At 35.7% G+C, this 25228-nt stretch overlaps 1 protein-coding gene across 1 annotated transcript; it reads left to right on the plus strand.

The window, feature by feature from the left end:
- The first annotated feature begins 275 nt into the window (after positions 1-275).
- LOC149820162 (putative ubiquitin-conjugating enzyme E2 24) lies at positions 276-16408 on the plus strand. Its single transcript, XM_089982208.1, has 9 exons — positions 276-707; positions 8421-9063; positions 9944-11435; positions 13040-13183; positions 13286-13771; positions 13850-13910; positions 14130-14269; positions 15139-15450; positions 15867-16408. The coding sequence occupies exons 3-9, from the start codon at positions 9993-9995 to the stop codon at positions 16107-16109; spliced, it is 2829 nt and encodes a 942-aa protein (XP_089838334.1). The 5' UTR covers positions 276-707; positions 8421-9063; positions 9944-9992; the 3' UTR covers positions 16110-16408.
- Positions 16409-25228: the final 8820 nt, after the last annotated feature.

Raw genomic sequence — 25228 nt, forward strand, 5'->3', positions numbered from 1 at the left:
AGCCAAACCCAGCTTGGATCATGGAAAAGGAAAAGACCCAAGACCTCCAACTCCAGTGGAGTCGGTCTCAACCCATCCAGTCCAATGGTTAATGTGGTAGATAATAAGAAAGTACAGCACCAATACCGTCAATGCACAATTTATTGGAAGTTTAAACAAACGAAAAGAAAAAAGTGAGGAAAAAAAGGAAGAGAGAGAGAGAGGATCCCCGAATGGAACCGGGGAATCTACTGTTAGGTGCACTGTTTATATGAACGCGCCCACAGTCGACCGATACTTTTGTGGTGTGTTGTTGTTGTTGTTGTTATTCCCTTCTATTTCCTCCTCCTCTCTTCCGTTCTATTTCATCACCCATCTTTCTTTGTCTGTATCTTTCAGAATAAGAAATAGAAGAAGGGAAAGAGTGGGTGTTGGTGGTGATATGTTGTGGTGGGGAAGGGAATGGCGTGATCGGTGGGATTTGGGGAAGGCCGGACTTTCCTGATATCGTCCTTTTCCTTCCCTAAATTTCCTTTCTTCTCCCCCCCCCTTTCGTTCTCTCTCTCTCTGAAGACTGCGAGCGAGTCTGCAATTATTGTGGTTTAGGAGAAAAAGGAAAGGAAGGAAATAGAAATCCAGAGACAGAGCCTTCCATCTTGCGCCGCAGGACCACTGGAAATTCTCACCGGATTCTGTTCGCTCGCCGGAAAAGCGAAAACCTTGGAGAGGTACGTCGGAATTTCTCGCGTTCCTTTCTTTCTGCGACACGAAATCTCTGACGAGGGATCCTTTCTATTTTTGGAGGAAATTTTTATTCTTTTTTATTGTCGTGAAATGACGAAAAAAATCGATTGAGTACCACCAAATGACAAAAATGCCTGGTTTTGTTTCTCTCGATTCCCGTTTCCCATGGATGTTGTTCTCTGTGTTTTTTCGAACGGCCAAAACGTTCTTTTCATTAATCTGAGCTCGATTAATTTATAGAAAAAGCATTTTTTTTTTTTACAAGCTTTTCTGTTTTGGGTGTCGATGCTGGGGTTAAATTTCTCCGATGGGATTCGAACCCTAAACCGCTCGGTTGAAGATAGTCCGACTCTACCAGTTCGGTCCCTATCACATTCAACCATCTAATTCACCTGTTCATGATTTGATGTTAGTGGGGATTTGATCTGTACTTATTATTTGTTTTTATGAGGGTTTGTTTGGATGCCACTCACTTATCCAAAGATGGTAGCATAAGTTGGCAACTGCATTGTGGACTGGACTAAAAGTTACCACCACCTTATCCCGGTTCTTCTAGATAAATGGTCCACATTGTCCCCTGGTCCACTAATTCTTTCTCACCCACAAATTTAAATACAAATAAATTATTTGACACTAGTAATTGATTAAATAGGCATGTTTAAACATTTGTAATCATATGTATGTTTATCAAAAATAGGGTTAATATTTGGTGCTATTGAAGGCATACAATTATATGGTACTGTTGAGCTACAAATCATAGTTTCAAGCTTTATCGACTCAATCTGACCACATGGATGTGTTCAGGATGATTTTGTTTGCTATGGATCAAATCTTGGATTGTGCTATTTCTATAAAAAAATATGATTTGTTGAATCATGAAATTTTAATGCATTATGAACCGTTAATTTTTGAAGCCCTTAAAAAACCTCTTGTGTGTGGCAATCATATGGTTCGAAACTAAGTCACAAATATCGCTGAAAATCTCACGATATTATGTTTAGATTTTCAAAGATCTCGCTTATTTTTAATATCTACAATCCAAACTAATATTTTTTCCTCTCTTTCAAAATATATATTTTTAATTAGCCGAGGTTTTCATATTTTTTTACCAGACAAAAACATTTTTTGAAAATATCCCGAGATATTCTCTCGCCTATAATAGCTTGAGAACAAGATTTGTGACTATGGTTCAAAACTCATTTCCCACTAAACAAAACTTCTAGGTCATATCCATAGGATTCAATTCATAAAAAATCTAAAATCTATGATTTCCAACTCAATAGTTCCATTTAATTCAGTGCCTTCAATGGCACCAAATATTAACCCATGAAGCTATATATTAAAAATATTGTTTTACTTTTTTATCAAATTTTTAGAAACTTGTGCCTTAAAAACTGTATCAATGTTTATTAGGAACCCCTGTCAAGAATTCATCAATAATGTACTTTAAACATTTTGAATCCTCATGTGTGTGCCAATATCAGCACGGCCGTACCTGGTACCATTTTTGGCAACTACAGAAAGTATTACTAAAGTTTCCTGCAATGAACTTGGATTTAGTAGTTACCCGAGCTCAGGAACTGTATGACTATGGTTTGTATGGATGAACACTAGAAATCTTAACTTTTCCTTGGTGTGGCTTGCATATTTTAATGACGAGAATTCACTAAAAAAAAAGAGAGAGAAGAAAAAACGATTAAAGATTCATAAGAAACGTAAAGAACAAATCACACCTTTTTTTTATTTCTTTTCCCAAGCATGATGCATGTTGTGATTAACACCATTAATGGTAGGTTTAGATTTTTTTTTTTTTTGGATTATCCAGCTGGGGTTTGTCCGACCCCTACCAGTACATTGAGATGTATTAGCATGAACAAAAAATTACATATCAAAGCCAAACCAGTCCGGTGGTTTATCCTTCCAACAGCGGTTGTTACCCAGGACACCAAGATTTTCAAGATGCACCCTCTTGATGTTCACATTCTGATAAACTCCTCAAATTGGAGAAAGAATCCACCACACTGAGATCAATTGACAGTCGTATCGGGTCAAACTCTAAGTGTGACAAGGTTTGAGTACAAAAGACACCAATGAAGACTTTAGTAAGGCATCAGTGGGAAGGTGGTTAATATGTAACCCCTCAACTTTCCTCTCACTATAAATTGAGGCATGGCTGCTTGATGAGTGCCACCGAGGTATCCTCCTTTTTCTCATTTGGATTTTGCTCGCCATCGACTTGACATCTTGAGCTCATCATGGGCCCATAACCCATTGTTGTCCTTTATAAAAATCTATAACAAGTATGTAAAGCAAAAAATACATACTGGTTATGGTTTCTAGGTTATGTGCCCATGATGAAGTCAGGCTGTCAAGCGGATTTGAACCCAAATGTGAAAGGACACCTTGGTTGCACTCATCAAACAACCATGCCTCAATTTATATTGGGGGGGAGAGTTGGGGGTTTACATGGCATTCATGTATGTGATCAACCCTTCAGGTATCATATTTGAATGTGACGTAACTCCCTCCCCACTAATTCTCCACTAAAACCTTCATTAGTGTTTTGTGTGTCAAACCGGGTCACACTTAGGGACAACCCGATCTAAAATGTCCAACACACTCTTCCTTCCAAAGCATTAATGCTCATCGCTGAAACCGCATCTATTATGGTGCACTCCATTATAATCAGCTTGGCCTGAATTCCTTGTAAAATTTCTCTGCACCAATACCATTCACGAATCTTCACACACTCTTGATCGACGACACAACCACCCCAACTTTCAGATGAAAGCCTTTATCATCAGTAATAGAGTATCCCACTCACTGGCCACCTGCTGAACACCGACACGTTTACCCATCCTGGAGGCGGAGGACACCATCTGATAGCATCTAAAACTAACCGGATGATTCACTCTTCACTGTACGGGAAGAAGAATCTCTCGAATCTGGTTCAGCATCTTTGCCAGACCAATCTCCTTCTTAGTCTCCACATTCTTGAAGATGATGCTATTGCGTTCTTCCCATATGAACAGCACCACCAGCTGGAAGGCTAAAACCCAACACTTGTTAATCTCCTTATTTCGCATCAGGATTGAAGCCCAATATTTCAAGGCTTGCAATAAGTCAGTTTGCAACTTCCACCACACCCAGAAAAGACTGCATACTTGTCTTCACAATGTACATACACAGGCCAACTGACAATGCAGAAACAGATGATCATTTGTTTCCTCACCCACCAAAGACAAAGTCACACCTGTTTGCAGTCTGGAACAATATTGTCAATATCCCCTGAATTGTTTGGCCAACCCGGCCAATACTGATTCTCAAGTGAATCATTTTGAATAGGCTAAAAAATAATTAAAAATATTTTGTTTTCATCATATCGTGTCTTAAAACCAATGTTGTCAAACTAGGAAGCAAAAGCTAAAAATGATACAGGAAAGCATTTCAAAATTTATAGAAAGTGAGAAACGAAGTTTCAATTTGAAAGCGAAATAGGTAACTAAATATGAATAAAATAGGTAGCAAATAAAAATTAAAATAAAATTGATTATTCTTATATTTCATGGTTTTTTAGAGAAATTATATGAAAAGTGAGTGGAAGCGTGAGAAAATGCATAAAAAACATGAAAAGAAACATGAGACAATAGTAAGCACCGACCAAGTGTGTGTGTGAGAATCGAGATTTTTAGGAAGTTTCAGAAGCGAGGAGTATCGCTCTTTCGAAGCGAGTTTCTGGGAAGCAAGCATCCCACCTACCTAAAGCTTATGGTAACTCTGGTTAAAACTATTAAAATAAAATTAAAAAATAAATTTAAGGATTTTTTATATTTATTAAAAAATAACCTATTCAGACTAGTATCATATCGATTTTCTGCCGATACGATACATATCGCCGATACCGGCAACATTGGTCTGGAACCCCCACTCTTTTGCAACCGATCTTGATATTCCCTGAGTAGCCTTCCATCCAAGGCCAATCTCAAAGTATAGGCTGCCCTTGGAAAATGATTGGAGGCCAGACCAATTGGTAAAAGGGAAATACCTGGCCACCTATTCACGTTAGATGGTCAGTTCTTTGGTCTTCCACCCGCTAGAAACCCACTACCTGCAATACATAAGAGGATACCTGCGTAGGAAAATTGGCCAAATATTGCATCATAAAATCATTAACAATTATGCTGTGAATACCAATGGGGGTTGCAAGTTCGAATCCCAATGGTATATATGGTTGTATAACTGGTAGGGGTCTGCTTAACCCCAGCTTTCTCTGTCGAAATAAAAAAACAATTATGCTGTGAACCGAAGATAGGAAATGCTCTCTAGTCAAGGAACTCTCTTAAGTGACTAATGAGGGGAGAAATGACCCACCCAAAGGTTTAGATATTATATTATTAACTTCAATAAATATATTTTTTCTATACTAATATGTTGAAGTATAAATAAAGAAGCTAACATGGTTTCTCATTAATGCTAGGAAATGTTTTCTTATGAAAGAATCACCGCTTTATCCCTCACATGAAAATCACCTTCTAAAATTCACGTGATTATTTTTTCCTACGCATTTAGCTTTGCTATTTGGTCCCATGGGGACGTTTCTTTTGAGGCACTATTTTGTGTTTTGATCCTAGTGTTTTTGGATGAGAAAGAAAATCATGTTTGATGTGGCCTAAGTGTTTCTTATGGTCGCCTCTAGGTAATTTTTGTCTTATGTATATGAGAATTTATATATGTATGAACATATTGATTATAAATATCAGAGATATTACGAAAACATCATGATTTTATGGCGATATTTTCAAAAAACCAATCTAATTTCAAAAAGTCATGATATTTTCAAAATATCGCTATATATATTCCTACAATGTGTTTGAATTTCATGGTGCAAATCGTTTTGACACAATCTCACATGATAGATGTCTTCAGCATGCTTGATTTAGTAGGAATCAACTCTTGGATCATGTTTTTTCAATGAAAAAGCATGTTTTTATGAGTCAAGAAAAATTGATGCCTTCATAGCCATTGATTTTTGGATAGTCGGGAAAACCAGGTCGGATTCCGGTGATCCAAAAGCCAGTTCCTACTAAACAGTTTGACAAGTATTTTAATGTTTTTTAATTATATTTTTATATAAAAAATATACCGATATTTTCCTGAAAAAAAGAACATTTTTTTTAATATCATGAGATTATCCTTTGGCAAAAAAATCTTGAAACTGAGATTTCCGACTATTATTAGAAGTATTTCTTCTTCAAAATGAATTAGTGTAAATACTTTTGAGTTTAAAAAATAAGACTCGAAAGCTCTATGTGACACGTCTAAACAATTTTTTCCCTATAAATCTCCTATTCTCCTCTTCACTTTTCTGTTAATTTCAAAAGCATCCTCCTTAGATTTTGTGAGGTCCAATAAAGAGGCATCATTTTTAGGTTCAAGACGATGGTATGCTATGCTGGATATGATGAAAAAAGTGGAAGACTGAGTTCTGGGTAGAAAAGTTCTCATAAACAATGTTGTCACTATCGGCCCGGTACGTATCGTATTTGTAGAAAATCGAGACACAAATGACCTGAACTGGCTAATTTTTAGAAAAATCTGAAAAATAATTAAAAATATTTTTAAATATTTTAATATTATTTTAATAAATTTTGAGCTTGGATAAAAGTTGGGTGATTCAGATCGATTAATCTCTGAATCGATATCTCCCAATTCACCTTAATGAATTTCCTATTTCTTCTAAGCATACGATTGTGTCAAGAAATAATTTTCTTTTAACAAATTTATTACCTAGTATATAATTTAATCTAATCTAACAATATTTCATTTTAGTCATTTCCATAACATCATTAGTTTTTCTATGTTTACGAGTATTTAGAGAGAGAGAGAGAGAGAGAGAGAGAGAGCTCTTCTATAAGTTTTGTTCCTTTTATGCATTTTTATCTAGTTAAATATTTAATTTTAAATCTATTTTTTTTATCAACAGGTAAAATTTAAGAAAACCTATCGACAAAAAAACAAACTTCTTTTTCTTTCTTTTACTTCTACTTTTACTATAGTTGGTAACCATAGCTTTTTAAAATCAAGCCCTCTCAATGTTTGTCCACACACAGTACCCTTCAGTTTTATCATGCCCCTTATGAATACGTTGGTAGCCCTCCTAGTGACCGCTTACGATTCCTGAAAATCAAGCCAGTGCTGTCATGCTGCCACGTGTAAACATGAGGAAAATTTTGAAAACCAATTAACCTAGGCTTTTTAGTTTTTGGAGAATCATACTCTTGAAAATTCCACGATGCATGCCACTTCTGCATATGAAATTGACGTGGGAGCACCTGCTGTGTCCTTTTCTTAGGTAGTCGTTTTTGTTTTCCTTTTTCCTTCATATAATGAATCATCATCTAATCACCCTAACCTGTCAATTTATACCTAAAAAAAACGTCATTTGTGTCATAGAAAGGACTAAGATCAAGTGTCATACAAAGGACAATCCCCACGGTCCACGTAAATTATACTATCACCCCTTTGAGGCCGTTTGGTATTTTTTTTTTCTTAAGAAAAAAACTTAAAGTCTGTATTTTGTTCATTTTTTTGTGTAACCAAAAAGAAAAACCCTTGTCTTCTTGCCCACTAGAGACTACACCCAGCTTCGGTTGCCCCTGCAAAATGCAAGCCAATGAATTTTGAACTTTTGATGTCCCTTCAACTTAGTGACATTTATAAGTTGCCCTCAAATGAAGCTCTCATAAGCTACAGAGGGAACATCTGTTGCTGCTTGAAGATGTGGAAAGCTTGCCCCAAGACCTCCTATTTATCTGTGCCAAAGTTTATGCAACGGGTTTTGCTTCATTTCTTGTTTTTTTTTTTTTATGATTAAGAATTTTTATTTTTACACAAAGAAACTGACCTCCAGGAACAGCGACCCCGTTTCATAGTCGCATATTCGTATACGATCCATTTCACCAGTAGTCCACGTCTTGGTGCGTTTATATGATGTGACCATGGATTGTGGGATGAAGCTTTGAGCTTAATTTGGATTCCATGCAGTAAGGTCGTATACTGAGAACAGGGTTATGAGATGGGCCAAGGGGAATTAACTCCTGGTCTTACCCAGCTTGACCTGCTGACATAATCTAAATCCATCTGGTCGCTCATCTTGTGCAAAGAGGACAGAGCTTGGACCTGGACCTACTGACTTGAACCCAGCTATATATAACCTAAACCAAACTGATTTGCTTTTGACCAAGCTAGCTTTCGACCTGATCGGTGGTGGTAACTGGGTGGCTTGAACAAACATATGTATTGAATAAACATGTAGTTTAGACCAAGATGGTGGTACGGTACACCGAGTATTTCCCTGTGAAAGTTGGTGCAAAGATGACAGAGCTTGGACCTGGACCTACTGACTTGAACCCAGCTATATATAACCTAAACCAACTGATTTGCTTTTGACCAAGCTAGCTTTCAACCTGATCGGTGGTGGTAACTGGGTGGCTTGAACAAACATATGTATTGAATAAACATGTAGTTTAGACCAAGATGGTGGTACGGTACACCGAGTATTTCCCTGTGAAAGTTGGTGTAATGAACCATCTTATATAATTTCTCTTGTAAATGAACTTAGTGCTCTTGTATTTTTAATGGTTACTTTGTTTTGACTAAAAATTCATTGTTTTAACATGTAGTTGTTGGTTTTACAGGTGTTGTGGAGGTGGTGACTAAGGAAACACATGGTCCTTCTCAGTTGCATGATGGTGCACAAGGAAGTGTGGTAGTTTTCTCTACAAGTGACTCGGAAGATCATTTCAGTGGACTCTTTAAGTCTGCTGTATCTTCAACTTTGAGGTTGATTCAAGGCAACCAACGTTGTCTCACCTGAGACTTTCCCTCGGGAAAACCATTTCAGGAAATATTTGCTTTCAGGGCAAATCTCCTTTGGCATATTTCTTTTTCTTTCCCTTTCATCAGTTTCTCTTCCAGATAGAACCTCTAAAGGTTTTAACTGGGCAATTCTCCTTTGGCATTATATTATCTCCTGGAGCATCATCAACAAATCAAAACTTATTGTGGAGATATCGTCAACTCGGTCACTGTCTTGCACAGTTGGATCGGTTCGAACAAACTGAAAGCTGTTCGTGTGTTTGAGGAATTCAGTTCCACAACATAAGTGCGGTTCTTCTTTTGAGAAAAGTTAGATTTCAGCTTCATTCGTGTTCCTTCTTTATTTCCTTCAAAAAGAAAAAAAAAAGCTTCAGCCGTGTTTGAGGAATTCAGTTCCACAATATAAGTGCGGTTCTTCTTTTGGAAAAAGTAAAGTTTCAGCTTCTGCGGACAACTACTAAGGTTCTCTCTCTCTCTCTCTCTCAAAATATACTTGTATGTGACACATATATGTATAAATGTATGTGTGCGCACGTGTGTGAGGGCCATTGCTTGGTGCAATGGTAAGTGTAAAGGCTTTCAGCATGAGAGACCCATAAAGACGGTTACTTCTTGCAGAAAAGCAGAAGTATGTCTCTCCAGCACCCCGGTGCAGGGGACTTCCACTGGGTACAGAGGTATGACCCTTTATATATAATATATAAGTGAGGTACTCAGCATTTGATAGAAATCATGCCTTGGATCATGTTTTTTGTACGTAAAAGTAAGATTTTTTAAGTGATAAAATTTCGATAACAGGCCGTGGAATTTTTAAGATCTTCAATACCCTACATGTACATCACAATCACATGATTCAAAACTTGTTTTTACTGAGAGATGCATTTAGATAATATCTGTTCGATTTGATTAAAAAAAAACTTTAGACTTATGAAAATTGATAGTTTCTAAAAGGTGAATAGGTGATCCTGGAGCACCATAGTCTTACCCTATATAGGAAGGGGTTAGTCCAACCAAAGGAAGGTCCAAAATCTACAACAAACCCCTTCTCCAATGCTTAAGCATCTCATTGATCAGACCTTATATATTTATTTTTTATAATTTATGTGGTAAGAAATATGCTTTACACGAAGACTTTACGATATATAGGAATGTTTTCTAAACCTGAAAAATCTACGGCTCACAATGCATCTAAAACTTTAGAATACAAAATATTGTGGCCTGTTGATTTTTATCACTTTCAAAAACACATCTGGACATCGAAAATTCATAATCCAAAATATGTCGCTCACTAAATGAATGATTCCCCTACGTATAATTGATTAATGATGTTGTCCTGTTGCAGGTACTAGGAGTGTCTTTTAACGTGTAGAAAAAGGAAAAACAAAAAAAAAATGTTTACCATGTTCAGCGAACAGGGTAAGGGGAGTGTCACAGACAGCAGTGACAGTGACGATCTTGATGATATTGAGTCCATGTATGAAGGGCAAGCTCGGAGCATATTCTCAAGTTTAGATGAAAGCATTGGGAAGATTGATGACTTCCTGGCATTTGAGAGGAGCTTCCTGCATGGTGACCTTGTTTGCTCTGTGATGGATCCCTCGGGACAACTGGGTAAAGTTGTTGATGTTGATGTTGTTGTAGACTTGGAAAATGCTGACGGAAAAACTGTAAAACACATAAACAGCAAAGACCTTCTCAGGATCAGGTCCTTCTGTGTGGGTGACTATGTAGTTCTTGGCCCCTGGCTAGGTGTTGTTGATGGGATAACAGACCTTGTGACAGTTGTTTTTGATGATGGGGCTATGTGCATGATAGACGAACCTGATCGTGCGATGCTTATACCGCTTCCCCCAAATTTACTGGAAGATTCTGAATATTTTTACTACCCTGGTCAGCGTGTGAAAAGTAGGCTTCCAACTGTTTTCAAGAATGCAAGATGGTTATGTGGTGAATGGAAGTCCAATCGACGTGAAGGTATAGTGAATTGTGTGGAAGTTCAGTCAGTCTATATCAACTGGACTGCTGCAATAGCAGCTGGTTGTGCTACCATTGTGCCTCCTCCACCTAGACGCTTACAGCATCCAAAAGGACTGACTGCGTTGCTACCTTTCCCGCATGCTAATTGGCAGCTCGGCGATTACTGTATCTTTTCAGTAGGGAAAAAGCAGGAGGAGAACCATGATACAGAGGTCCATGGTGCTCATGAAATGCTGCTGAAATGTGGCAGTGTGCTAAAGAAAAAAGATATCGATCGTGATCAGGCTTTTGTAATTGTGAGGAGGAAGGTTAAGGTTGATGTTTTATGGCAGGATGGTATTGTTTCCACTGGACTAGACTCACACACTCTGTGTCCGGTCAGTAACATAGGTGATCATGACTTCTGGCCAGAAGATGTTGTGTTAGAGAAAGGTTCGGATGAGGAAGGACAAGATTCACGTGGGAAGCAGGTTGGAGTTGTTAAAAGTGTTGATGCGAAGGAACGGACTGCCAGGGTTAAGTGGATGAACAATGAACTTGGCGCAGGTGCTGAATCTGAGGGAAAATTCTATGAGGAGATTGTAAGTGTCTATGAACTGGTGGAGCATCCTGACTACTGCTACTGTCTTGGAGAGATTATTTGCAGATTTCAGAGCCAAGGTCTAGAAGATCTGAAACTTTCCACTGCACCAGACACAGTCTCATACCATGCATTTGGAAAAGATGTATTGTGCAAGAGGCAGATCAGTGAAGGTTGTAGAGAATCACCTAAATCTTTCTTATCTTGTGTTGGACATGTCAGTGGCTTCAAAGATGGACTCGTTGAGGTGACATGGGCAAATGGAATTGTTTCAAAGGTGTGCACATCTTCTATCTTTACCTTTTTCAGTTTCAGCACATTTGATGTTCATTGTGTACTTATAATTACGTGATTGATGTACTGCATAACTCAAATTCACTTCTAATGCTGTGATTAACTTTAGGTTAACATCTGAACTAGATTATTTTTTGTTACATTGAGGGGGTGTTTGATTGTGTGGACAGCAGTGTCCATGGGTCACTGCTGTCTGCACCCAATGCAAACAGCAGACACACAGGATGCCCTGTCCCACGCACCCTCCACCTGGAACAGTGGTGTCCAGGACATCCGAGACAAAAACCAAAAAAAGAAAAAAGTAAAAAGAAAAATGAGCAGAACACCTGAGACAAGAACTCTGCTTGTCCAAGACACCTCTGCACCCGGCTAGCAGTGTCCAGACAGTTCCAGCCAGCAGCGTCCAGACAGGACTGTTCTACACAGTCCTGTCCATGCAATCAAATGCCTCCTGAACAGACAAGAGACCTGCATCGCCTCATATTGATCACTGCAAATGCATCATCTACATACATCACATAGAGGGCTGATTTCACATACTTGTGAGATCTGTTAAATGGTTAAAATCAAATGATGCTTGCATGAGACTCTGAGACTGTATGGTTGCTTTTGTGCATCAGTCTATCCTTGTGAATTTCAAGCTAGTAAATGTTGTTCTCCATGGTGAATTTGGCTTCAAGTTTGGCCTGTGGATTGATGGCTTTTGAGAGGTAGGGAACCTGCTGGGGAGGAGCCAGAAGCGATCCAAGAAAAAAAGGCAACTGTTTGTTTCAGAAACCATAACCTACAGTATAGCATTTGGATTGCTGATATATAAATAATAATGTTGATGGTAAGAGAAAGGTTTTCATCACAGGCTGAATGTGTATGGGCAATATATTCAGTTGGATATTTTCTGTTGAGGACAGTGATTTTTTTCTATTAGTTGCTGAAATATTCCATATATAAGATTGTCAAATTTTCTTTTATTTAGTTTTTAGATATTTGTACTCAGGGAGCTGACAATGTATAACCATTTACACATTTGTGGATATTTTACCATCCATTTACTTGTTTGGGTTGGTTTATGTGATCTATGTTTTATGTTGGTCCCTTATTGTTGGGCCAGAAAATGAGAGCACCTGGCTTGTCCAAGTAATGCGCTGGTGACCTTGATTCTGCATTAGTAATTTCACATTTCTTGAGCATAATGGTTTTTCCCTATGACCTGCATTGTGCTTTGAATTGATCTGTTCCATTTGATGGAATTCCATTGTGGCTGAACAAGTGATTTTCTGTGTACTATATGGTGTACAACTGAACTCCTTGACAGGATAGTTCACTTTCAGCAACCATGTGGTATTCTTTGCTCACAGTGAATTCCTGATAGATCTAGCTCTTTTGTCCTGGTAACCAAGTTTTGATTTTCGAATTGTCCAATGGATGTACCTAGTCTCTCTTATCTGTGTTCATGTAATTGCATTGGTTTCTGAAACTGTATCTTTTGATGTATTGCATTTCTTGAACTTTTTGTTTTTCTCCTTATAAGAAGAAAATTATTTTACATGTGAATTCAATATTGAGCTACTATTTGATGCAAATTTTCAGGTTGGCCCCCATGAAATTGTAACAGTTAATAGAGACGAGGAACAGACATCTGCTGCATTACTCCAAAATGAAAGCATTGAAGTTAGTGACAGTGAATTCACCCTTGAATTTGACAATTATAGTCAAAATAAGAATGCAAAGAAGGTGCGATAATTTTATTCTATTTCTGTACTCGTGTTCATATGTATGGTATGTGTATGTAGTGAACAACACATGATGTTCTAAGAACATGAATTGGTTATTCAGGATACTTTGGACAAGGTTACATTGTGTTCTGGAAATGACAACTGCAGCAATTATTCATGGGAAGCTGATGCCCTCTCAATTCCTCGAGCAGCCATCGACTTTCTGACTAATATTGCTTGCAGCATTTTTGGTTCGCGAGGTTCTACTTCATTCTCAGCTAAAATGAAATCAAGCTGTTCCAGTCATCTTCCCAATGATTACCATCTTGAGATAGGAAATCCAGTTATGGCAGATGAGAATGGTAGTGAGTTCCTATGCAAACCAAGGCATGAGGAGCATCATGATGCAGTGACCAGGAAGCACCAGCTTATATCAAGTGACTCACCTGTACTAGGGCAGGCAGGTCTAAAAGAGCTTGTAGAAGATAAATATGAACAAATTCCACTCTTTAGAGAGACTGATGAATCAAGGAAGTTTGGGAAATTTGACATCGTTGAAGATTATTTAGATCATCATTTTCTGGGTCAAGAATCAAATATACCTCGGGTAAGAACCAAATGCCAATGAACTGTAGTTTTATTTTCCATTTTGTTATTTCACAAAGATTGTTCCTAATTTTGACAGAAGAATAGTTGGCTGAAGAAGATAAGTCAAGAATGGAGCATCTTGGAGAAAGATTTACCTGGTAAATTATAATTTTCTTGAACATCAAATATGGCAAGAAATGAATTAGTTTGTTATGACATAGTGATCCGATAATGCAATCATTTAGTACAACAGTTTCATGCTTCTTTCTCTCTCTAAGTCTATTCAACTTTGCCTTTCAATGCAACTTGTGGCTGTGTTAACTCACATTTTTCATATGGTCATAGTTTGTTGAGAATTACTCTGTTGCCTTTGACAGATTCCATATATGTTAGAGTTTATGAAGACAGGGCTGATCTCTTAAGGGCTGCCATTGCTGGAGCACCAGGGACTCCTTATCATGATGGCCTTTTCTTTTTTGATATCTTCCTTCCTCCAGATTATCCGTACGAACCTCCTGTATGTATCCTTTTCATGTTCTGGACATGCATAAGTCAAATCATCTCATATAGCCTCAGAAAATGTTGAATTGTGACATCTAATACATGCTTTTTTCTTTCTTTTTCCTGGAACTTATAATTTTAGGACCCTTTATTGCTTTGTTTCCATCCTTGTGTGGTCGGTTGACCAGTAGTGCTTATAATAGGAGGATCAGAAGCCTCGCTTATCAGAATCATGGCTGAGAACACTAGCACTTATTTACAAAGTTAAAGCATTACAAAGTGATAAAAAGAATTCTCTTCTTCAAAGTCTCCATCTTTAATAGTTCCTGTGGTTTGTCATTTCAGACAACTTCATGCAATTTAGAATGCTTTGCCATCATTTGCAGACAAATAGGCAGCTATCTGTGATAGATGGATCAAGAAGATGCATATACAGTGGACACATATATGAATAAATGGATATATGTGCAAGTACATAAAAATGTGTGTACAAATATTATCCCGGAGTAATATGCCCCCCCCCCCCCTTGTCTTTAATAGTTCCTGTTGTTTGTCGTTTCAGACAACTTCATGCAATTTAGAATGCCTTGCCATCATTTGCAGACAAATAGTCAGCTATTTGTGATAGATGAATCAAGAAGATGCATATACAGTGGACACATATATGAATAAATGGATATATGTGCAAGTACATAAAAATGCGTGTGTACAAATATTATCCCGGAGTAATATGCCCCCGCCGCCACCCTGCCTCAGTCTCTTTATTTTAGCCATTGGATATATCCAATGACTAGTAAGAGTTCATCTCCTATATTCATCCTTAGCCACTTGTGGATGAAAATTTCCTACATGAATCAGATCTCAGTTTATTCTTATACATTACAGTTGGTTCACTACATCTCTGGAGGACTTCAATTGAACCCAAACTTGTATAAGTCTGGACATGTCTGTCTTAGCCTCTTGAATACATGGACCGGCACAGGCAGTGAAGTTTGGAATCCAGCAAGCTCAACTATTCTTCAAGTGTTGGTATCCCTCCAAGCACTCGTACTTAATGCTAAACCATATTTTAATGAGGCCGGGTATGATAAGCAAATTGGAAAGGCTGAAGGAGAGAAGAATTCTATTGCTTACAATGAGAATGCATTTCTTCTTTCGTGGAAGTCAATGCTATACTTGCTTCGGAAACCGCCAAAGGTATGTAGTTTCACCTATGAAATCTTCAGTTATTTAACACCTAATGATCTTTATACTTTGAACTTGTAAGCAGCTTATATTTGAGACACTGTTTCATAAATGCACTCTGAATTAGAAAGAATTGCTTGACCTGGCCCATCCCTATAAAGGACTAGATCCTTTGCGGCTGGAAGTTTACAGTTCAGTCTTGGAAAAAAAAATGAATTTTATAGCCTTTTGCTTGAATTGCATTGCAAGTCAAGCTGGTGGTGACTAGGATTATGCAACTTGAGCACAAAGGACCCAAGTTGAGGAAGTGGATTTGATAGTTTATATTTTGAAAAAGATACTGATACAAGCAGGAGTATTTGTTGGATATATAGAATCTAGGTATGGCAATTAGTTGTCTTAATCAATAAGCTCACTTTTTGTTGCAGAATTTTGAATCCCTTTTGGAGGAACACTTCAAGAGGCACGCACAATCAATTCTTTTGGCCTGTAACGCTTATATGAATGGTGCTCAGGTTGGGTGTGTTTCTGCGGATGGCAAGATTATAGGTGGTGACAGTAGCAGTTCTGCTGGTTTTAAAATAATGCTAGCCAAGCTTTTCCCTAAGCTTGTATCAGCATTCAGTGACAAAGGGATAGATTGCAGCCTATTTATCAATCCTGAAAGCTGAGAATTTCAATCAGGTTGTTTGTTTGAACTAAACTTGATCTGGACAAGTGTGTTATGAGTAGATTGTATGGTTGCTCTTGCTTAGATGGTTTTACAGGATTCCCAAAATGGCAAAAAAGCAAAAAAAAAAAATGAAAAAAAAGAGGTAAGCCTAGTAGGTATGGTTTCCTTTCCATTTATATTGTTGCCTGTACCTGTATACCAAAGGAGATTAAACTCGATATTATTACTGTGTGCTTGGTGTGAAGAGACTGGATCAGCACGTATGGCATTGGTAAAATTAATTGTAGGTGAATGGCTTCAGAATTGTGTGTTACATGTTGATTCGTACATACACTCCAACAATATGTTGGCTACCAAAGTATGAATTTCTAGATATTGCCAACCTGTCAACTTTTCAGAATGTTGTATTGTTTGCTAAAGAAAAGATTTTGGATTAGTTTTTTATTTCAACTGATGAAAAAAGTTGCTGCTAAATTTCTCAACCATCCATTTGACCTCATATATAAATTCTTTACATAATTTGAAATTTGAAGAATTCAACTCATCTAAATCAGTTCTGGATTCTGGCCGGTTAATTTTAAACACAGTTCAAGTCAACACCAGAAGTCAGTTGCGCCAACCTCTTATCGGTTAATAGAAATTCTTTTGCTGCAAGGAACTTTACTAAATTAAAGGGAATTTTCAAACACATCTAGAAACTTGAGTGATAATAAACACACACATAAGTTTTCACCTAAGCTTTTTCATCGTTAAGTTTAAAAAATTCAGGGTTTACTTTCCGATGAAGCTGCCATTAAATATATGCTGTAATTACCAAAACTTGGGCATGTTGCTATATTATCACCAAAATTTTAGGTGTGTTTTTTATTTTTATTTTTCAAAAAAAAATTGTTGAGGGTAAATCAGTTACTTATTAACTCAAAGTGATGGTCCAAGTTAAACCTATGGAAATGTGTTTTTAACTAATGGAACACGGGTGATCTAGGTTCAAATCCCATGAGTGTTACCTCCTGCGCAAGCTGAAGCATGGTGACTCCCCGGGGCATGACTTTGACTGTAAGTACGCCATTCAGAGCCAGCGAGACCAGGTCTATGATGCTGGGGTGGTTTCACCAAGTAAAAAAATAGTTAATGGAACATAAATTTAGTTTCCTAATAATATCAAAAACTTAAGTGTGTTTTTTATGGCCTCCTAAAGTTTAGGTGTGTGTTTGAAAATTTTCCTAAATCAAAATATTGAAAAACAAATATGATGAGCGTCTTTCGGAGAGGCTTGTCACCCCATTTTTTCAGAAGTGCAACATGGCACTAACGTTCAGCTTATCTCAAATAATCCGAGTTGGTGGAGGAAAATCATTGCTGCAATGGAAGGAAGATTACGTGGTTCACAAGGATCCGTCTTTTCGAGATCTTTTACTGTCCAGAGTGTTTTGTATAAAGGGCCTATGTTGGCAATGAGCTTTGTTCTCCTCTTGTTGAGATCGTCTGATGCTTTGTAATGGAAGGACAAGCCACACGATTGGCTAGCCATAGATGGGTGATCATTTGTACTTGATTATTTAATTTAATAGATCTCTGGGCCTTCCCAGTGTTTTTATTAAAAAAATAATATGATAAGTGTGATCACCACTAACCTCAAACATATATGGTTCCTTATTCCTTACACATATTGTGGTTAGTGTCCATTAGGTCTATTAGTCCACAGGCTGTCTCACAGACAGCCCCCTTGTGCTGCTTTTTATCCTGGGTTTATTAGTCCACAGGTTGTCCCACTGATAGCCCCTAGTGCTGCTTTTTATCTTTCAGAAGGATGTTGATTGCACTTATTATGATCTTCTATGTACAAAAAGGTTATTTCCTGAAGTAAATTATTATTTCCTTTTTCTTTAGGGAGTTGATGGACATGTTCCTGTTCAGATTGAAATCCATGTTAAAAAAGCAAATCTGCACTGACAGCATTATACGTTCTTAGTCTACTTTCTAGTGGCACTTTCGTAGAAAATTCATGTTACCTGCCAAAGGCAGTGATGCATTTGAACCCTTTTCAAGTACTTTAATGCTCTTTATTGATGACTTTAAGCATAAGATTAGCATCCCTATAAAGTGTCTTTAAGCTTATTGGTCATAAAAAACATGATCGTGACAAAAAATGATGCATTTTTCAAAAAATCTTATAATTTTTTAAGATCCATCATATGTTCAAAATCGCAAAAATTCGGCTTCAAAATGAGCATTTTAAGCTTTGCACAGCAGATCACCTGAGGTTTGTGCGATATATTGGTCTGCTCATTAACTATCGCAAACACTCACTTAAGTGTAGATTCACATGTTTTTTTGTGGACCTCACGAAGTCCTTATAACTATATTTGTGAATTTTCAGTAAGTAGAAGTTCATAAATATTCTACTAAATTTTCATATATTGTATAAAGTTTGCATAACCAAATATTCCAACTTTCAGTAACTAAAACTTGTAAAAACTTCATAAATATTTTACTAAATTCACATATATTGTACGAAGATCGCATGACCAAATATGTAAACTTTCAGTAACTGAAACTTAAAAATTCTACTAAATTCACATATATAGTTCGAAGTTTGCATAGGGTCGTGCATATATCATTTGAGTAACTAACCCTCAAAGAGATTAACAAATAAGTGGTGATCTACGCATATAATACATTGCAAAGTTTCACGAAATTCACATTCTCATTGAATCATATACAAAGTCATTTTTATTTATTTTATTTTTTTTCTCGCTTGTCTCTAGAAAGAACACTGACCATTTTTTTCTCTAAAACCCTAGGCATTTTCACCATTCCCTTCAAGCGATTCTCATAATTTTTTTTTTTGCATTCCAACGAGGTTATGGTATCCTTCGCATTGCATCGAATTCTAAGGTTAAGTTGAAAGGTGAGTTTCATAGCCCATTGAACATTTGTGTTATTTCATTTCAAACTTTTTATTTTATTTATAGATATGAGCATTTAATAGCCTCATGCATATTTGTGTTTGGTTGTTGTTGTAGATGCTTTTTGTACGTTTCCTTATGTTTTATTTAATATTTACCACTAGATTTATTATTTAGTGTTGACTATGGTTAGGATTTTTTACATGTTAGATGCTTTGCAAAATGTATATTTGTTAAGAGTTATTTAATGAATTATTTATTTACATCTTTGTATTTATCTAGTGATTTTGAATAAACTACTCTAATGTCTTATGCATATATATATATATATATATATATATATATATATATATATATATATATATATATATATATATATATATATATATATATATATATATATATCTTAGGTAGTTCATGATGAATACTTATAAATACAAAGGAAAACATCGCAGCAGAAAGGGATATAAACCCCCATCCCCGACCCTAAGCAAGGATCCAATTGTGCTTCTTGAGGCACAATCAATGTTCTGAGTCGTGTATATACAACTAGTGTTACAATTTTATGTATATGTTTATATTCATTTTTCAATTAGTGATAATAACATGTTATTGACACAGAAAGCAAAAGGCTACCAAAATTTAAAGAGTATGAATATTACGAAAAAACTTTATTGGAAAATAATGTAAGTGTTAGGTTTATACGTTCGTTTGTTCATTCTTTTGTTACATTTGTATGCACACTTATTTAAATATAACAAGAATGTATCACATATTGATTTCATGTAATATCTAGCAAGATTCATAGAAAGACTTGAACTGACCCACAAGAAGGAATGACAGATGGAAGGGAACTACCAAAGACCATTTATCTTACCCCTATTTCTCCGTGAGTCTCGAAAGTGAGGTTTCTAATATTTTTCTACCGACTAATAAAAACTAACTGATAAACATTAATCTGTTCACAACAAATGATCAAAAACTAAAGGGATGCAAGATAGAGCTCGTTCATGTTTGGAGACTGACCAATTGTCATATCCTTTCAATGAAGCTGACAGGGTATTTGCTCAACAACTTTGAGTACTTATAAAACATAAATTTGCACGTGCACAACTTTAAACTTGATTTATATTGCAAATCTTAACTCTTGTTAGTTGGGGTAACCAACAATGGATTCTTTGGAAAATATATATGAATGTGAAGGAGTTCAAGTTGTATAATTCCTTAGGCAACACAACAAATGCAAATAAGAACATCAGAGCACTAGTATAATAACATTACTTATTCAATAATATGCTTATTACTCTCTTGTACTCGGTAGGTTTAATGTTAGTGTTGTAGGTCTATTTTTTTGCGGCGTGATTTGGCTACAATTGTTATACTGATTGGATGATATGTCCCATTGATAGTATTCCTCAACAAAAAAAATTGCATATGTTTGTTAACTCAATTCATATATGTACATGTTCTTGACTTGGTATAGATTATGGTATCTTTATCCAATGTACATCTAGTGCTTGGGCAGAATCAAGGAATTGAACTTTACATAGGTATGTGTTTATATGTGTTGTTTTGTTAAGTATTTAGAATATAATCTATAGTTAATTATTTGATAATAACTTTTTTTTCAGAATAATATAACAAAGTATAGAAAGCATATGATTTAATTCTAAAAGCTCATGAGGGAGAATACAGCTAAGGAGGATGGCAAAAAGAAGGTTGAGAAAGAGGGAAAAACTAAAAAGGACCGCAACAAAACATAAAATGTTCAAAGAGCAATGTAACGACCCCACAAATCATCATGAATATCTTGAATTTTTTAAAAAGAAGTCTTTATATAAAAACATAAATACATCCCAAAGATCTGGGGCACATCACAAATTCAAAACCCATGTTCCACCATTAAACCAACCATTCATTTCAAACCATTGATGAAGAAATATTTCAAACTAATAATGAAAATTTCATAAACTTCAAATTAAGTTCACAATTTTTTCATTCAAGTCATCCGCTTAGAAAAAGAACACCCAATAACCCATAGATCCTTCCTCTCGAGCACTAGTTCCGCCATCACACTACCTATGTCTGAGTCTCACTACCTAAGAATATGAAACAATGGGTGAAAACCACAGTTATTGTATGAAATCTTACATAATCCAACAATAAGACATAAAGCATAAATCTAATAAACATTAACACTAAAAAATGTTAAAGTCCGTGAAACAATTCAAATATGCTTTCAATCATATAATATACAAAAACTAATGTATAATGCATGAGATAACTTTTATCTTTCTTATTGATGCTTACTTTTGAATGCCTAATCATGTTACTTGCAATCAATTTAAGTTTCCTCCTAACCCCATTGTGAGTATTGTTCACAGGCAAAAATCAAAATACAAAGCAATCCCCAGGGGTATTTTTTCACACATAATAGTATTTTATTAATCTATTATGCATCTGCTCTTCAGAGTGACATCAGAATAATGCTTAACAATTGAGGCCCCTCGGGTCTCAATGGTAGAAAATATCTCTTACTACCGTAGTTGAGGACAATGAGCCTCAATATCGCGCTCTTAAACAGAATTCTACAGAGTTTGGTATCACCATGTCCTCCACAATAATCATCCAAGGATCTCACATTCTTAAAGAGCAACCAATGAGAAAAGTAGTACATTGTTTGGGTATCTTTTACATCATTAACTTTCATTCATTCTTTTCACATAGAATGGTTTTGAATCCACAACATTCATAGTATGCACTAATGCCACATGAGCTCCATATCTATCTCAACAGTGCATATCATCTCATGCATCATCTGATCGGGCTATCTTCCCACTTGGATACAATAGTGTACCCATCACGTGCTAATATGTGCTGATATGTGCAAATATGTGTCATTCATCATATGCATCATGACAAAATGTAAACTTTAAATTTAATTTAATTTTCACAAAAGATTGCACCAGATACTGCCTCAATAGGTCCATATGCTGCTCAACAACATGCCACAAAGTCTATCTGGTTCACTTCTAGAACCATCAAATGCATTCAAACCAAAAATTGTTCACTCTCAAGATTGCTAATACAAAAATTTACCTGATGTTAGAAAATCTGTCATAAATCATACAGAACGATTTAGGCTCTGAGATTTTAACCAAAGGCACTTACATGTGTTACATGCATGCATAAAAAGCCCAGACATTAACTTATTATAGAACAAAGAATAAAATTTTTGTAACACTAACTAATGTCTGATCACAGTTTAGGCTTATCCAATTTTGTCTTTTTAAAGAAAAATTTGTTATACATCGTCTAGGAAGAATTAGATGCTGAGATTTTTATTGTGAGTGACTTGATATGTCAGGTTCAAACCACAAAACTCTAAAATTTAATTCAATTCCAGTTAAGAGATAAAAATCTTGAAACACTTGTTGTTTCTGTTATTCGATAGAACGTGTACCTGAGAATTAAAGATTTTGGATCAAATTCCTCAATTTTTTGTTTTCAAACTGTGAGAATTTGACCTATCAAGTTTTAATTATGCGTTCTTCCATATCTAGACTATCACACCTTAAAATTTTAGCAAAAAATCATGAGTATTCTGGGCGATATGATTTTTATAAAATATTTTGTCTTTATAGACTCACTGTTAGAACAATTTTTTTGTGCTGACTAGCAGATGACATATCTCCCAATGCACAACTCATCCAAGTCTGATATTTGATTTGGGAGTCCTTCCATATTTAGGTAACATCTTCATAATTTTTTAAGATTTATGGGTCTATTGTTTTGGATAATTGAATTTATCTTTCTGACTGGTCAGATTAAAATAACACAGAATATAATATATCTTTCAAAAATCAACCAAGAAACTTCAAGAATTCAAAAGAGAACTTCAAGAAAACCATCCAACAATTTTTAAATCTATCAAGAACAAATCAAATTCATTCATAAAAAAAATTTAACATGCTATAAATACAAAAATTCAACACCTATCATAAATATAAAATCCAAAATCAACCATTTTTCAAAAGAAAACATGTTTGCTCTATACTATGAATAAAAATCCTTTTTACAAAAGAAATAAAATTAATCTAAGCTAGATACTTTGTACGCAATCCTTAAAAACAATATTCAATGCTTGATCGGCCTATATTGAATCCTATACATGCTAAAAAGCATAAAAATTCCATACCTTAATGCAGTTTTGTTCGGTTAAATTACTGCACGTGAAAACGAAACTCAAATTGTAACATAGCACTCTTGAGACCTCTTCGAAACGTGAAAAAGATCATAGATCTCTTTCTCAACATAAGTGGTTGTTGTCCATGGCCAAGGTACAAACCTCACATTAGACCCAACACACAAAAACAAGCCAAAACATGAACACAGACAGCTAATATGGCTGGTCACTAGAAAAATCGTGTAGTAGAAGGCTTACTTAGACAACAATGACCTCTACAATGGTTGCCTAGAAGGCTGATCTCTCTCTCTCTCTCTTAACATGGTGTGATAAAAAGGAAACTCAACCCTTTTAAATATAGGGGCTTGGGTTTTCGACTTGGATGTCAACTCCTAGGTGATGCCCCTTTGTAGTTTTCAAAAAAAAAACCAATCTCTTATTCTCGGTTTACCTTTTGTCACCTAACACTCCTTAAAATTTTGGACTCCTCAGTGGTCCCATGCATGAGCTATGAATCCTCTCCATTAGGGTCTATGATCCAACATAGGGTCCACTCTTAAGATCTAACGTATAATACTAATCTATTTTCTAAATAAATAATAATTAATTATAATAAACCTAAACCTTCAAATCTTTCGTAATAAATGAATTCACATAAAAATCTTATTAATTTAAGAAAATTCTCATTAGTTAGAATTCTAGGTTTTAGAAAATACTTAGTATTATGATCTCACTTCCTTAAAAGAATTTCGTCCATGAAATTAGAACTTACCAAATAGGTGGTTGCAAAGACTACCACAAGAGGCATAGGGTCAGTGAAGCTCATTCCAAGAATGTTAAGGTCAATATGGAGGGCCTTGAGAAGAGATTTTGTCAATAGTGTAGCAAGTTTGGTCACTTTCTTTCCTTGTTCCTTTCTCCTTCCTTTCTTTACCTTCTTCTCTCGTATCTTATGTTATTGATGTATGAATTTTGTTTTCTTTTTTCTCTTTTCTCAATTGGTTATCTTGGATGGATATAACTTTGAGACCATTTTCTCATGTTTCTCTTCCTTGGTTTGAAAAGTTCTAGTTAAGCTTTTGTTGCATTTCTTTTGAGTGTAGTACATGATTCTTGGCTTGCTACTTTCCATGGTGTTATGCCATGTATAGACATTGTTTTTCTTCTCACAAGCGAAATTTTCATGATGTAATGCTCACCAAGTTCATTCCTTGGCTTGCTACTTTCCATGGTATTATGCTTGTAAGGTTCAGTCCTTTTTTCTCCTATAGACATTGTTTTCCTTCTCACAAGCAAAATTTTTATAAGGTTAACACATCACTTTTATCGCAACCCTCTCTCTCTCTATGGACAATCTCAAGGGAGAGGTTTATTGATTATCTTTCACTATTACAACAGAATTTACAAATCACCAACTCAAATTGGAACGTGAGTTGTCTTTAGTCTAGGGATTCAGAATATTAGCCCTCATTTCTAGTTCTAAAACATGCCAGATTGACATGATTGAAAGGTCACAGGACGTGTTATTTTCATAAATCTACCATTAAAAATGATATACAAGTTACAAGAGATGAGAGTAAATCAAACTATCCATGTGATATTGCTACTAAAAGATGAGCTGTGAGTGAGGGGTTAGCTAGTTCTCATATTTAAAAATCTAGTTCTTATATTCTAGTTCTCATATTTCACTTCTCATATTCTAGTGACTCATCATATATATATATATATATATATATATATATATATATATATATATATATATATATATATATATATATATATATATATATATTGATGCCTTTTCTCAACTTCAAATAATTTTATGGGCATTTTTTAGAATTTTAGAAATTTGTGTTTTATTTGTAAATGCTAGTGATCAAAGATTCTCTTATTGAATATAGTGGCATGATCATGTTGATTATGTTGGTAGAATGTGATGTCCATGTTAGGACTGCAAGAATATAAAATAGAAAGTTGTACCACTAATCAAATTGTACTTGATTGAACATTGTTCTACCATGA

The sequence above is a fragment of the Nuphar pumila genome, chromosome 12 (assembly GCF_984573655.1).
Source record: "Nuphar pumila chromosome 12, dmNupPumi1.hap1.1, whole genome shotgun sequence".
Taxonomy (NCBI): Eukaryota; Viridiplantae; Streptophyta; class Magnoliopsida; order Nymphaeales; family Nymphaeaceae; genus Nuphar; species Nuphar pumila.